Here is a 14257-nt window from a genome sequence, read left to right on the forward strand (position 1 = left end):
AAAAGCTCCTTGGCCAACACCACTCCTTCCTGTGGAAGGGCTCCTCTGTGAGCAAGTGTGGAGCTCAACAAATCCTAAAATGACTGATGGAATTATCCCAAAATCCTGTTGTCAAGGGGTGGGTTTTATTTCTCCCTCCTTCCCTCCAAGCCAGCAGTGATTCCACTTCAGAACTGTGCAAAGCCACGGGGTGCCCACAGAAAGCCGCGTCAGTGGTTGCAGAAATGGGGAGCCGTCTTGCAGAGCTGGAGGTGAGCTCCTAGATGGTAAGGTGCTGTCAGCTGTAGGTACGGCAAACGTTTACTGTGACTGCTCATTGCTGAAGACAGCTCAATAAACATTTGGTATCTCTTGATCTTTAGCTGCCTATCCATTACTACAAAATTTTTGCGTGGTTATTTCGCAAAGGATGGCAGGAAGGAGGCTGGAAAAGCAGGGAGAAACGCCTGTTCCTGCCGGATGACCCTGCTCCGCCTCTCTCACCTTTCTCCTAGTTGCAGCAGCGCCGTCCGGCCAACCGCTTGTTTGATGGCAGCCTGAAGCACCCTGCGTCTGCCGGGCGGTGATGAGTTGCTATTTCGCGGGTGACCGGGGAAGGACGGGCCCTGACCCGCACTCACGCACCCGAGGGGCGTGGCAGGAGGGGCTGGCTGGCTCCGCCCCCTGCCGGCGCGCGCGCGGTTGCGGCGCGTGGCGGGCGAGCGAGCAGGGCCGCCGGTCTCCGCCGTGCCCGCGCTGCTGCGCCTGCGGGTTGGTCCGCGTTTGTCGGCTTTGCGGGAGGCGTTGCCCCCTCTCCTCCAGCTCCCGCGCGGGTGCTCGTTTTCGCTTTCTTTCTGCCTCTTCCTGCCGCTCGCGGGGCGGTGCAGTTACACAGAAATGAAATAAAGCTTTGTCCACTGTCTTTTCCTCAGTTTTACCGCAACCCCAGCATCTCCCGCATCATGCTGAGAATCCGCAACAGCACGGGAACGCACGAGTAGCGATAAACGCAACGTGACCTGTGCTTATAACCCCCGGTTGCGCCGCGTTCAGTGAATAAAGCTGCGGGGGCGGTGCGCTATCAAGCCCGGTAACGGAGGGTTTGCAAGGGCGAGCCCTCGCTCCGGACCGCGCGACCAGGCACGGCGGTGTCCGTGCAGGCGGCTGAAGCACAGCTGGCGCCGGGTGCGGCCTCCCCGCCTAACGCGCGTTTGGGGCCCCAGCTGCGCACCAAGCGCGCTCCGGGCGTTTCCATACCACCCACCCCGCGGGCCTTCCCCGCGCCCTCAGCTCAGTCCCGCCGCTGCCCTGCTCACACCACCGGAGCTGTTCCCGCCTGAAAGCAGGGACTCAGACAACGCGTGACCGACCGCCGGTCCCCCGCGTTAGGGTTTCTCCCGCGGGGCTGCGTGTCCGTCTGAGGGGGAGGAGAAGCGCTGAGGCCGCCTCGCAGCCCAGCGCTCAGCCGCAGCCCGGCCGCCGGGGGGTCGGGGGTCGAGCGGGTGTCGCTGCTGCCGGTCGCTGCCTCCTTACCGCAGCTGGTTGCTAGGCAGATTTGGGTTGCCTAGCGACCTCATTTGTGTTTTCTTCTGCTAATGCGGGAGCAAGAGGCGCGGGAGGGACATGGACACAGACACCCACGCGAGGTGTCGCGCTCCCGCCGCACCTCCCGCGCTGCCGCCGCCTCTCCGCCGAGGAGCGGGCGCGGGCACGGGCACAGGCCCCGCCCGGGCGGAGGCTGCCCCATCGGTGGCTCGGCCATCAGCTTCCCGCCCTCCGCTCGCGGGCTCGGTGGGATCGGCGCTCGCTTCCTCGCCGCCAGGGCTAAGCGAGGGGAGAGGCAAGATGGCGGACAAGGCGCCGAGCGGCTCGCAGAAAACCAGTGGGAAGGTGAGGCCGTTCCGCGGGGTGGCCCGCGGCCCATCGGCCCGCTCCGCCGCAGGGAGGCACGGCTGCCGTCTGCCGACGCGGTGGCGGGGCCTGGGAGTGGCGGGGCGGCGAGGCGCGGTCGGCGCGGCCTGCTCCGTTCCTGCTCTCAGCCCGGGGTGACTGCGGGCCCCGGGAGGGGGTGGGGTGGCGGGGCTGGGGGGCCTATGTCTTTCGTGGGGCATCCCCACTCCCCGGGGCCGCCCTGGGCGCCTCTGTATCCCGGGCCGGCGGCAGCGGCCTCCTCGCGTCCCAGTGCCCCCGGGGGAGGGGTGCGGGGGCGGGGGAGCGGGGTCCCGGCGGAACGCGCTGTGGCCGCAGCCGTGGGCCGTCCCGCTACGAGCGACGCGTCCCTCGTTTCGGATGGGGACGGTTAGTTAATGCCCGAGGCTTACTCGTGCCCGTATACGCGTTTGATTTCGCTCGCGCTGGGAGTCCTGATTTTCCCGTGGAGTGAAGCCCGCGTGGGGTTAGTTTCCAACTTGTGAGTGTGAAGGAAAATGATAACTTGAGATCGAGTCTCTTTTTTTTTTTTTTCGAATTACAAATTTCACAAAATCACTGTGGTGTTCCCCGCTCTTTTCACTGTACCCGCTCTACTTCCTGTAATTATTGTTTGTTGGGTTGGCAGACCAGAAGTCCAGAGGTAGTGCCGGAGTTCTGGCGAGCTTGTCCAGAGCAGCGTGCTGAAACCAGTGCCTGGCTCACTGAAAGTAGTAACAGCACAGAGCTGCCTGCTCTCTAAGCATCCTTCTCCCACCAAGAGAGTAGAGGGTAAGATATGTTTTGGGGGGCACGCTGGCAGGTGAGGGTTTGAGGATCAGGTATTAGTGACACTCCCTTTCACTCGGCCTTGTGGAAGCCTTGGGCCCGAAGTACATGTCTTCCAGTTTGTTTGTTTGTTTTTGATTTTGCATGTAAGTGTGTAAATCAGTCAAGGGAGAAGCCAAATTTTGGCTCAGGAGTTTCCACAGCTATATAGATTAATTGGTTTTACTCATTTTTTGTATTCAACTGAAACAGGATTATTTATTTTTTATTTATTTGCTGGTAGGAGACTAGCTGAAATCTAGTTTCCAAGAGGCCTTGCATGTTTACCCAGTTGGTGTTATTACAGCAGGAGAGTTTTAGTTTTGTTTCCCTTTTATGATCTATTCCAAATATTGCCAGGAAACATTTTTTTTGGATCTTGCCTTTGGCTTGGAACTGCAAGGAAGAGCTGGACAGAAAACTTCGTAGTAAGGTAGATCTTAATTTATGAAGAATAGCTTCCAGGGAATAAGACATTTTTTGGATTTCAAGTAAAATTAGACATAGAATAATAATTTAATTACTGATTACTGCAACCAGTAATGTATACAAAACCAGCCCAGAGGTGATCCCTTTCTTTTCACAGTTACATCATAGACTTCTTTGTGTGTCGTTTACTATTTCTGCACCGATATTTTTTGCTATACAGTAATAACTAATTTATAAGAATTGGTTTCTGCCCTAGATCTCAGTTCGGCAGAGGTATGTGCAGACACTTAACTCTTCATACGAAGTCATCCAACCCATGGAAGTCAATGGGACTGCTGGAGAGTGTAAAGTCACACATGGGCGTTAGTCTGTTGAGGCCTGTTGAGGAGGTCCTGTATCTTGCCATCTTTGTGCAGTTCCCCCTAACCCCTGAATTTCCCATGACTCTAGACGTATATGCTGAGTTTCCAGTAGCCTCTTTACCGTGCTTTACATTCTAGATCTACTTGTTTTATATAATTAATATTATTTTATGTGCCAAAGAAAATAGTGATAATACATACTTGGATCCAGGAGCGGGAGAGGCATAAGTGTGTTCCTGTGTTGATGGAATCATAAAAGGAGATGTCCTCGTTTCCGCTCCAGTAGTAGGAAGTTACATATTGGCAGCTCCTGTTCTTCTGAGTTTAAGGTTATAGTGGAGTAGCATTCCTTGGAAGTACTTTGAAAAAAAGAAAACCCAAATATTTTACATTTACTTTTGTGTCTGCAAGTGATGTCTATTTAAATAGTGAATAATATTAATATGCACTGTTCCAGTACATCTAAAGAGTAAACAGATCAGGTATAAAATAATTTGCAGGTGTTTGCAAGCATTTGTTTTCTAGACAGTTTGATAGGGAAAGGAAGAACGAGAAAGACAAATGGGCTGGAAACCTCCTTGCCTTTGCTGGACTTCAGCATCTTTAATTAAGCTGTGATTCCATTTGCTTTTCCTTGGTATCAGTGGTGGCACAAACTGGTTCCAACATTAGCTACTTTTTCCATCCCAAATATTGTCCTCTTCAGATGATTTGGTGTGATTTGGGGGTGAACCTCCCAAACTCTCTTTTTCCTAGGTGATCAGTTAGATCTGCAAAAGTGATGTGCTTCAGTGTGAGCTGCTGCCCAGTATGGGGGCAGAATCAGTGGAAGGTGTTGAAACAGTGTAAGAGTACTTATACCAGTTTTTTGTAAACACTTTACCCTGAAGCTGTTAGTTTTGGTAAGGGCAAGGCTTTTATTTATGTTTAAATTGTAGCCATTACAGTTGTAAAATAACATTCAGCATTTGGAAAGCCACGGATTGTCTCCTGGGTTTTATTGGCAGCTTTTGTGCTTTTGTTGCTCTTTGTTTTACTAAATAGCATCCATATTAATTTATTTTTTAAAAAGTTTGTTTATCTTATACAGCATGTTTTAAATATTTGTGAAATAACATGATCGTGCCAGTTTTATCTAGAGATTGTTCAATTTGGAGAAACACTGAAGAGTTTGATTTATGGGCATTTGCACTGCTGACAGGAAGGAAGGTTTGGGAGAGCAGTTGTCTCTTCTCTGTTTTCTTTGGAAGCTGCCATGAAGCTGGAAGAAAACTTAGGCATCAGAATCTGAGACAGTATTGTCCTCTGAAGATTTTTTTTTTAATTTTTTTTTTTTTTTTTTACTTTGAAGGTTGAGTAAGCTTGACAAGACTCAGTAGTGGAGCTTTGAGCGACCTGACCTCCAAGACTGTGGTTTGACAGGGCCATATTTTACTGGAATGCCATTTCAGCAGCCTGCATTGCTACTTCAGTTGTGCTAGCACAATTCTTTGAGGGACTTGTGCAGTGAGATATTGAGAAAGTGATCCAACTAGAAAATGATCTGGTTTAGGGAAAAAAAAAAAAAAGATAGGTTTCATACAGAGTGGTAGAGAGTGAATTGGGGATAAGAGGACATTTGTAGATTGTTTATGCTGGCAATGACTGAAAGATGGACTCATCACATTTTTTCTGTCAGTGTTTTAAACGTGCAGGAGCTATCCTCACATCCCAGACATCGTCAGGTGCAGGACAGAGCTCTGGGTATGTTTCTTTCAACAGTTAGTTCAGTTGAGCTACTGAACGTGATTAGAAGAGGAAAAAATAATCTTGCTCCAGGTTTCAGCACAGGTGGGCAACATCTTCTAAAATGCTCCTCTCTGTGAATGTTAGAAAGACAGCGTGATTCTGTTGAGTCAACTCATCTGGTGTAACTCTTAAGGAAACAAAATGGCCCCTTTTGTCAAGGCAATGCAGTTGGATGCAAAGTGCAGTACTGTGAGAATTATTTTTTTAAATAACTGCTATTTAGCAACTGGCAGATAGCAATGCGTAATTTTGTCAAGAGTCGTTTCAGCTTGTCCTTTGTGGGTACAGTTTCTTGAATGGTCAGAAGCAGTACCAAAGGTGTGAACTAAATTTGTAGATAGGAAGAGAAGACCTTAAAAATAAGAACTGTTTAAGGAGGAGAATAATGTGGCTCTGCAAAGCTGCTACTTGCTGTGGGATAAAGTTGGTCTAAAAGCTGAAACCATTTTTAGTTTTCAGAGTGCACGTTAGTAGAAATTCTGTTCCTTGGCTAACGTTCAGAGTGGCTTGCTCTACAGTGCTGTGGTCTGTGTTGGTGGATTGGGGAGTGTTGCTGTGCTTCTAGCTCAGCGACTTCCAGCCTTTTTTGATCATTGGCCTGCTTTCCTGCTGTTAGCCTGCAGTATCTCTTGCATGCTGCCATGCATTGAAAGCCTTTCTAAGCAGTATCATCTGCTCTGTTTCTGGAGAAGCAGATTTAGTGTCTGTTACTTTTTTAAATGTTCTTCCTCTGGATATTGTGTACTAAATGTCGTTTTACTGAATGTTGGTACCGTTTGTTACTGTGTGTGATGCCTTGTTTGTTGTCTTCACTTAAGCAGCTTCAGCACCCACCCCGGTTGGAAAGTGTCGCTTTCCAAAACTTCTGTAAATTAAACAGATGTGGAGAATTGAGAAATGGTCATTTCATTCTGCTGTTGCCAAACAGCCTCCTTCCCCCAGGCAGTGCTAGGTCTTGACTCTGTCAGTACGCTAAGGCAGACTGCACTGTAGCAGTCCACCTGATTTATCTTTTTAACTGCAGGTCTAAGTGGTTTTTTTTTTTGGGTTTTTTTTTTTTTTTTTTTCAAAGGATGGAATTGTAACTGATGTGTTGGTTGCCACAGGGTGGCCGCTGGCAACAGGGAGAATGCCGTTTTCAAGCTCTGAAATTCTTTTGCACAGTGTCTTTCTTTTATCTATGTGATATTGTGCTATACATTTATGAACTGTGGGGGAGGACAAGTTTTCTTAAGCTAGATTTTTGCAGTACATAGAACTGTGGATAACAGATCACTGATTTGAGTGCTATGGGCAGTTGTGAATCACAAAAAAATCCAGCGCAAAATACAGAGGAAAAGTTTGCAGGAAGTGGTATTAGTAGAAGATACTTGTGATATTTGCTTCCATGTATAGTTTAACAAACTGCTACATGTGAACTGAACTTTTTATTAACTTCTGTGCAAAGATGTACCTTGTGAGCAATGTATATTGTTGCAGGTAAGTGGATTTGGGAGGTCTTTGAGAGTAAGACATAATTTGGTTGTTTTGTTTGGGTTTTTTCCTCTTTCTTAAAAAACCCCAAACATATTCCCTGGAGCGTTTTGCTTTTAAGGGTTGTGTCTTTGTGTCTCTCTTTACTTTTGTGGACTTAGTTCTGCTTCTTGAAGTGCTGTGTACCACTTTTTCTAAATTTATTTGACTATAAAACATAGGAATATGCTTGTCCAAAGATAAATGTCTCTGTCATAGTTGATGAAAAAGCATGCTGCAAAATGAAAACAATGTTTCCTAAATTATCTTCTAGAGTAGCATTCGGTGCTCGTCCATTTTGGGAGACGGGAGATGAGCACCATATATTACTGTTTCTGGTAGAAACTATAAATTCCTGGTGATAAGGATAAGTGCTAATGTTCTGTAACTGATAAACAGATTTCGGCTAATGGAAATGTTTTATTTTGACTTAAAGTTCAATTTAGATACTAATTGTGCATCAGGCAGTTATGTCTTAATAGTAGATGTATGTCAGAGAGACTTTCTGAAGTTTGGGCATTACGTAACTTAAAAATGTCTTCAGTCCTGTTTGTTGGGGTGTTCTCCATCACTTAAACTCATTTAAAAAGCTGATTTTAAAAAAAGTCTGATCAAATTTTGTACATATGCTGATTTACATGTTAAAGTTCAGTTGCAGTTTAATTATGTTAGTACATACTCAGAAATTGGGACTTGAATTAGTGTTCTTGAGGTGGCTAGCTTCCATCTATGCACAACGTACCAAGTGCAGATTTGGTAATTATTTTCTAGTAAGGCAAATATCATCAAGTACTTCTTGTAATCTTAAACAGCCTTTAATGACAACTCTTGCAGATTCACTGTAACAAACAATTTTTTTTCCTTGCTGTGCTGTTAATAGCATGTTTATAAAATCCAACTCTGGAAATTTAGATGTTTTTAATGGTAGCAAGAACAGTGTTCTCTTTAATCTCTTGTTTGCCTTGACACTGTTTATGCTGTGACCCTGTTCAGATCTATCATTAATATACATTGTATGTGTCTTTGTTCTTATATATTTGGATGTTGAAGTTGAAATGAAAATCACATTCTAAGAAATGAATTAAAAAAAACCCCAAACAACAAAAGAACAGAGGTTGGTTGTCTGTTTCTTTTCCTATGCCTCACCTCGCCTTCATTCTCTCTTCAGGTCAGAGTGCCAGATGCAGTACACACCACTGGGTCTTCTGATACACATGTAAGTCCAAAAATATTTAAAAACAACAGCAACAAAAAATCCAACCAAACTCAGAATAGATCTGTTCTCTAAAGAAAACTGTTTGCTCCAGGCAGGCTCTGGTGCATTTGGTATCTAATCTGTAGGTGTTTGTAAATGAACCATTGATTTTTCAGTTTAAAAATATTCCTTGAAACTTTCAAACTACCAGTAGTGTAGGAAGCTCTGCTGCGTGGTATTGCATTCATAATAGATACTTGAACAGGAAGAAGCTGTAAGGACTCTGTATATCTTTATCTCTTACACTGAGGAATATCTCAGAACATGAGGTGATTAATCATAAGAGTCCATGAATATTAAAGTGTCTTTTTGTATACAGTTGGCTTCTCAAAAACGAGACAATGTGGCCCTAGTTTAATCCTTTATTTTTCTATCTAATAGAATATACTTTCTTGTAGAATGTATTTAAAGCAAAATGTAAGCATAATTACCTAGACTGAATAATTTACCTTTGCTTGGTCATGTGGTTGGTATGTTGCTTGAAGGCCTACCTCTTTCTAAGCTCAAATGAAAACAGGCAGCAAGAGCCAAGCAGAGCGTTAATACCAGACTATTAATTCTGTGGTTTGGATTTTCTTCAAGATTTCAATTTGATTTTGTGTATGAAAAAGTCAGTTACCAGCTGTTAAGTTGCTTGTAAGACAAGCATTTCTTACATAATGTTTACTGTGAGGGTGATGAGGCACAGGAACAAGTTGCCCACAGAAGTTGTGGATGCCCCATCCCTGGAAGTGTTCAAGACCAGGTTGGATGGGGCTTTGAGGGACCTGGCCTCGTGGAAGGTGTCCCTGCCCAGGGCAGGGAGTTGGAACTGGAAGATCTTTAATGTCCCTTTCAACTCAAACTACTCTATGATTATTCAAATTGTGATGGCAGAAACTTTTCGTAAAGTAGATGCTGCTTTGCTTTACTACAATTTGGAAAATTACTGTTAAATTTCTTTTGAATATTTTGTGTTGTCTATGCAATGGGGACTTCTGTACTTCTTATAGTCAATGCAGTGTTATATTTAATGAGAGTTTGCTTTCATACAGTTATTTGATTACTCAGCTAAAAGTTTTATCTTTACTTTTAGAATTTTCTTCATCTCTGTTGTTAGGAATTCTGTGAAGCTGCGTATGGTGAATAATAGTTATAATTGCCTACTGGAATGTAACTGTCAGGCATAAATTAGTTTAATCCTATTAACGTTATATTGCTGTAGCCACTTTCAAGGCAGTGGTTTTTGTTTTGTGTTGGTGTTTTTTTTTTTTTTTTTTTTTTTCCCCCTGAGACCCTTTCTACACTGGGGGGCTCTTGGTGCCAGAACTCCTGTTCTCTTACAACTGCTTCAAGGGAAGCACTAGAACATATGTTCATATGGCTGATGTGCAGGTATCCTGTAACGTTACTGTGAGAGATTATTTTCTGATGACAGGATAAGCCTTGAGTGGGAGTGTGGTGTTTGTTTTGTCTGCATTGCTGTGCTGTGGCAGTATGCCCACATTTTGCCAAGGTTTTTTGTCATACTGAAATATAAGCTGTCTTTTAGACAACAGGAAAACTGGATTTTATTAACTTAAAAAACACACAGATGCATGAAAAGCTCCTGATAAGCCTGTCACAGCAGCTCATGTTGACAAACATGGTGTCATAAACCAGATAACTCCACAGACAACTCTGCATTAATTTATAACTGATAATTTTTCCTTTTTATGATGAAGTAGGGAACATTTTTCAGAGAAATATGAGCTATTTTGGTCATACGCTTGGCACATTTTGGTCACACGCTAAGAGGTATTTGTGATACTAGACAAGGATTATAAACTGAAGATACTTCAAACAGTTGTTTTTCAAAGTGCTTTTTCATATGTAAAAAGTTCTGAATAGGAAGCTGATAATAGAAATAAAGCCATTTACAAAGGAAGTTATTCCTAGAGGCAACTCTTTCTGCAGTTGCCATCTGAAATTTTTAAAAAAGACAACAGTTAAGTTGGTCAACTTATTCATTTTTGTGTTTTATTAAATTGAGGTGATTTTTTTTTAAGAACTGTCATTGCAAAAGCGATAGTTTTAAGCATCATTTTGTGCTGTGTAAGAGCATCTAAAGTATTTTTAAGATAAAGGCTAATAGCTTATGTTTTGGACTTTTGGGGCTTTTTCCCCTTGTTTTCTTGTGCTGATTCTTTATGAATTACTGTGTTATGCTAGGATTTTCCAGAGAAGTTTCTTATGTTTTCTCTCCTTTCCTTCCCGTTGCTCATGTCTTTTGAACATCATCTTCATCCTGTTGTCTTTCCTCTCTCAACGCTTTACTGTCTATTAACTGCCTAAATAGAATCTTAAACATTCTAATTCCATGCTCTCAAAAAATGACTGTTACACAGAGTCCTTCCTTCACAGGGTTTCAAGAAGGAAGGAATAGAGGTTAAATTGCCTAAAATAGAAAGAATTTAGGAACTAAATGTGTGAGGTCTTTTGTTTTATTTATACCTCAAGAATGCGTTTTCTTCCTCAAGCAAAAATATTACATACAACCTTGAAGTACAACTGAAATTCAGCATCTGTTTTGTTCTTCAGTTACATCTGTTCAACCTTGGGCAAACATTCTTCTGACCAAACTAGTCAGAAAAGCTTTTACAACTACAATGACAATGATCAAAAAGGAACTACAGTGCAAAGTATATATTTCCAAAAGTTTAGAAACTGTGTTGTGTACTGATAACATCTCCAGGTTCTTACAGCAAGTACCCTTCAGATTTCAGCTGTGTTTGAATGGTGTATTAAAAGCTTTTTCATTAAACCAAGGATGATCTGTTTTTGAAAAGAATATAGATTTAATTTTCTTGGTTGCATTAGATAATGGCATGTTCATAGAGAAGTACAGGAAGACTGTTCTTTGTTTTGTTTAGGTTAAGTCAATACAGTTAGAAAGTTTCTAATCTAGACCCAGGTAAAGAGTAACAATATTTTAACTGTTTTGTAAATGGCTTAGTGTTTGTTTTCTTATTCCTTTTGCAGCCTCTAATGGAAAGCAAACTTAAAGCATTCAGTATTGGCAAAATGAGTGCTGCCAAACGAACTCTAAGCAAGAAGGAGCAAGAAGAATTAAAAAAGAAGGTAATGGTATACAACAAAAATTTTATTTTATAGGCAGAGCTGAAATAAGTTTGCTTTTTGATTATAACTAACTTAATCACCAAATTACCTTATTTTGTTTTTGATAATTGCAGTTTTCTAGGAATGAAAGTGAATTATATTTTACATATTTTAATTTGTTCTTGGCGTCCACGGCATTAAGGATAGAGGGAGGGACTTGCTTCTCTCCCCTTCTGTGTGAGAAATCAAGTTCCCTGGCTTCCTGAAATACTGAATTATGACAATCTATTGATTGCTGTGTTGCTCAAAATGAAGACAACCGTCACCTTAGGTTACATTCTTCACTTGCTCTCTGTCATTGGATTTCAGTAATTAGAAAGAGTACCTATGATCTCTGGAATTGTTTCAGTAGGCATTCTTGTTATTCTGTAAACTGTACTTTTGTTAATGAATTATTTTGGAATTAATAAAACATTAAAATTTGATGCTGAGTTTTAGGATACTTAGAGGCATCCAAATTTTAGGAAATACTTAGCTTATAGTTGGTAAAGTGGAAGTTCTGAAAACTTTGGCCTTTGAACTTTACACACACCTCTTACTATATTTCAGTGGGATATCTCCTGCTAAGTTGTTGGAAATACTAGCCTAAAGAAACACGGTGGTGCTAAATTTAGTGTCTCACTCAACTTTAAGTCATTGAATTAACTTATTCTCTGGAAAATGCGTAAAGGTGATCCTGTTTTTAATCTCCTTCAGTCACATGGGTTTATCATAATCGGTAAGATGGAATACATACTGTTCTTTGATGCTTAGGACAACAAAGCTCCAGTCTCATAATGCTAGTCCTTCATATGATCTTTTCTATTTGGCATATTTTGAATGTTAGATTGCCGTGTAAACTCTTGTAAATGCACAGTCATATTTGAGCATGCAGGCCTTATTTGCTTTACATATCGCGCACTGTATTCTTCCCACATTTCTCAGAAATTTGAATTCTTGTCTAAAATGAAGACTTTTGTTTGGAGCAGTTTGTAGCATGAACTCCAGAAAACAAAAAGAGAATGTCACATAGCTAATTTAAGAGTAGCTGTCTAGTGAAGGTTGTTCTGTGGTGATAGTAAATAGATTAACATTTGCTATGTAGGAGGATGAGAAGGCTGCTGCAGAAATTTATGAAGAATTCCTTGCTGCCTTTGAAGGAAGTGATGGTAATAAAGTGAAAACATTTGTAAGAGGAGGAATCGTTAATGCATCTAAAGGTATAAGTCACCTTTTTTGGGGGGGATGGTGGTGGATCTTTTGGCTTTGAATAAAGATGAATTGTATTTTGAAATTAATATGTTTCATTAGAAGCAGCAAAGGAAACGATGCTAAAAATCTACTTTATGCTTTGACTCACTAGGTAGTTAGTGGTGTGATTTATCTTTTAAACTTCAGAGGAAAAAATGCTTTGTTTTAAAATACCTGATCTTTATTCTTTTTTCTTCATATTAAAAGATGTTAAATTACAGAATGTTTGTATTATAACTTTTTAAAAAATGAAATAATATTGAGTTGAATGAACAAGAATGAAGAACAACAGCATTCTTTCCAATGAACAGTATTGTGTGGCATTAGTTAATATAATTTGTTTTTAATTTGCCTTTAATTTCAGAGGAGCATGAAACAGATGAAAAACGGGGTAAAATCTATAAGCCTTCATCACGTTTTTCGGATCAAAAAAATCAACCAAGCCAGCCGTCTAATGAGAAGCCTCCATCCCTCTTAATGATAGAAACCAAAAAGCCTGTAAGTTTCATCCTTGAATATTAACCTCATACTTAGGAATTGCTTAGAAGAAGGTCTATGTGATCTTGCATTGTAGTTCTATCTGCATTTGTCACATATTAAAAGAAGGTGGAAATTTTGATTTGTTTAAATCCAGTAGCAAATAACAAGATGATGAAATGCTGAGGTTCAGTAGCCCTCTGTCTGTCATGGCGTACCCGTGATTTGGCTACTGTATGTTTTTACTGTCTTCCTGCTAATTGAGGCGGACTTCTCATGAGTACAGATTTAGTGACTGTTGCAAAGTAGCAGTATCTCCAGTCCCGAAAACTTGTTAAGTTTTAGAAGCAATTCTTCTGGCTGCCATCTGTTCTCAGGTTTTTATAACTTAAAAAAAGAAAAAAAGACCTTTGCATTGATCCAAGTTTTCCTTGGTGAAGTTTTTTTTTTATTTTTTTTTTATTTTTTTTCACTAGTGATGTTTGAGAAGTCCCTTTATCTCTTTGAGTTGTACCACGGAAGTTGTGCAACTTGCACATTTTTGAAGCCAAACACCTTTGTTTAATTTGTTTTGACTTTTGCATGGTTTGATACTTTGTTGTTGTTGTTTTGAACTGAGATTTCATCTTAAAAAGTAATGTAAATATAATGAACAAACTTGGTCTTCAAGATAAGTAATAGTTTCCTATGATTATTGCTACTACTATGTGTGTGTAATGTGTAATTAATGTCTTGGACTTCTTTAGAAAGTCTTTTAATAGAACTTAGTACAATTTTTTAAGCTTAAGTGAAACATGTATGGTACTACTTGTTAGGGTGGGAATTAAGATGTAATGTGATGCTTGTGGGTAATCGCATCCTAGCCTCCCTCCAGCTTTAAGTAAAAGTCGAATTTAGACTAGTGGGGTAATACTGGATGGCAGGTTTGATTTTCATTGTATTTAAAGCTGTACAGTTACAGAAATTAATTGTAGCATTTTTGTTATGCTGAGCTCTGTTCTGTCATATGCAAGTATTTGTACTGTAAAAATATTACTGCTTTTCAAATTTGTTATAAATACTTATCAAGTAATGCAATCAGTTTACTCACTTGCCCTGTCCAATGGTGATTGAAGATAATGAGGTAAAAATGATTTTATTTATTTGGCAGACCATCCCCAAAAACAAAAACAAACAAACAACTTTGCCTGGGGTGAGTAGGAAGTCCAGTTTTTCCAAAGCTGTAGTGTGTAACACAATAAATATTTTGTATGTCTGCCTATTGGAAACGTTTTCATTTAAATTCGGTTATATAAAAGCAATGTTGTTGAAGATAAGAGTTCACATGAGTTAGTTAAGGTGCATATATTAC

At 41.3% G+C, this 14257-nt stretch overlaps 1 protein-coding gene across 7 annotated transcripts in view; it reads left to right on the forward strand.

Annotated features, from left to right (window-relative positions):
• The first annotated feature begins 1733 nt into the window (after positions 1 to 1733).
• The window catches only part of U2SURP (U2 snRNP associated SURP domain containing), a 44751-nt gene continuing 32227 nt past the window's right edge, over positions 1734 to 14257 (forward strand). For 4 of the 7 annotated variants that reach the window (XM_086754165.1, XM_086754171.1, XM_086754166.1 and 1 more), the window contains exons 1-6: positions 1734 to 1869; positions 7975 to 8022; positions 11062 to 11160; positions 12284 to 12398; positions 12794 to 12927; positions 14057 to 14098. In XM_086754165.1, coding sequence (XP_086610291.1) covers positions 1825 to 1869; positions 7975 to 8022; positions 11062 to 11160; positions 12284 to 12398; positions 12794 to 12927; positions 14057 to 14098 — 483 coding nt within the window. In that variant the 5' untranslated portion in view covers positions 1734 to 1824. The remainder of the gene's footprint in view (positions 1870 to 7974; positions 8023 to 11061; positions 11161 to 12283; positions 12399 to 12793; positions 12928 to 14056; positions 14099 to 14257) is intronic. The other 3 variants (XM_086754168.1, XM_086754169.1, XM_086754170.1) reach the window with 2 other exon arrangements.

This window comes from Chlamydotis macqueenii, chromosome 9, assembly GCF_036417535.1.
Source record: "Chlamydotis macqueenii isolate bChlMac1 chromosome 9, bChlMac1.mat, whole genome shotgun sequence".
Lineage (NCBI taxonomy): Eukaryota > Metazoa > Chordata > Aves > Otidiformes > Otididae > Chlamydotis > Chlamydotis macqueenii.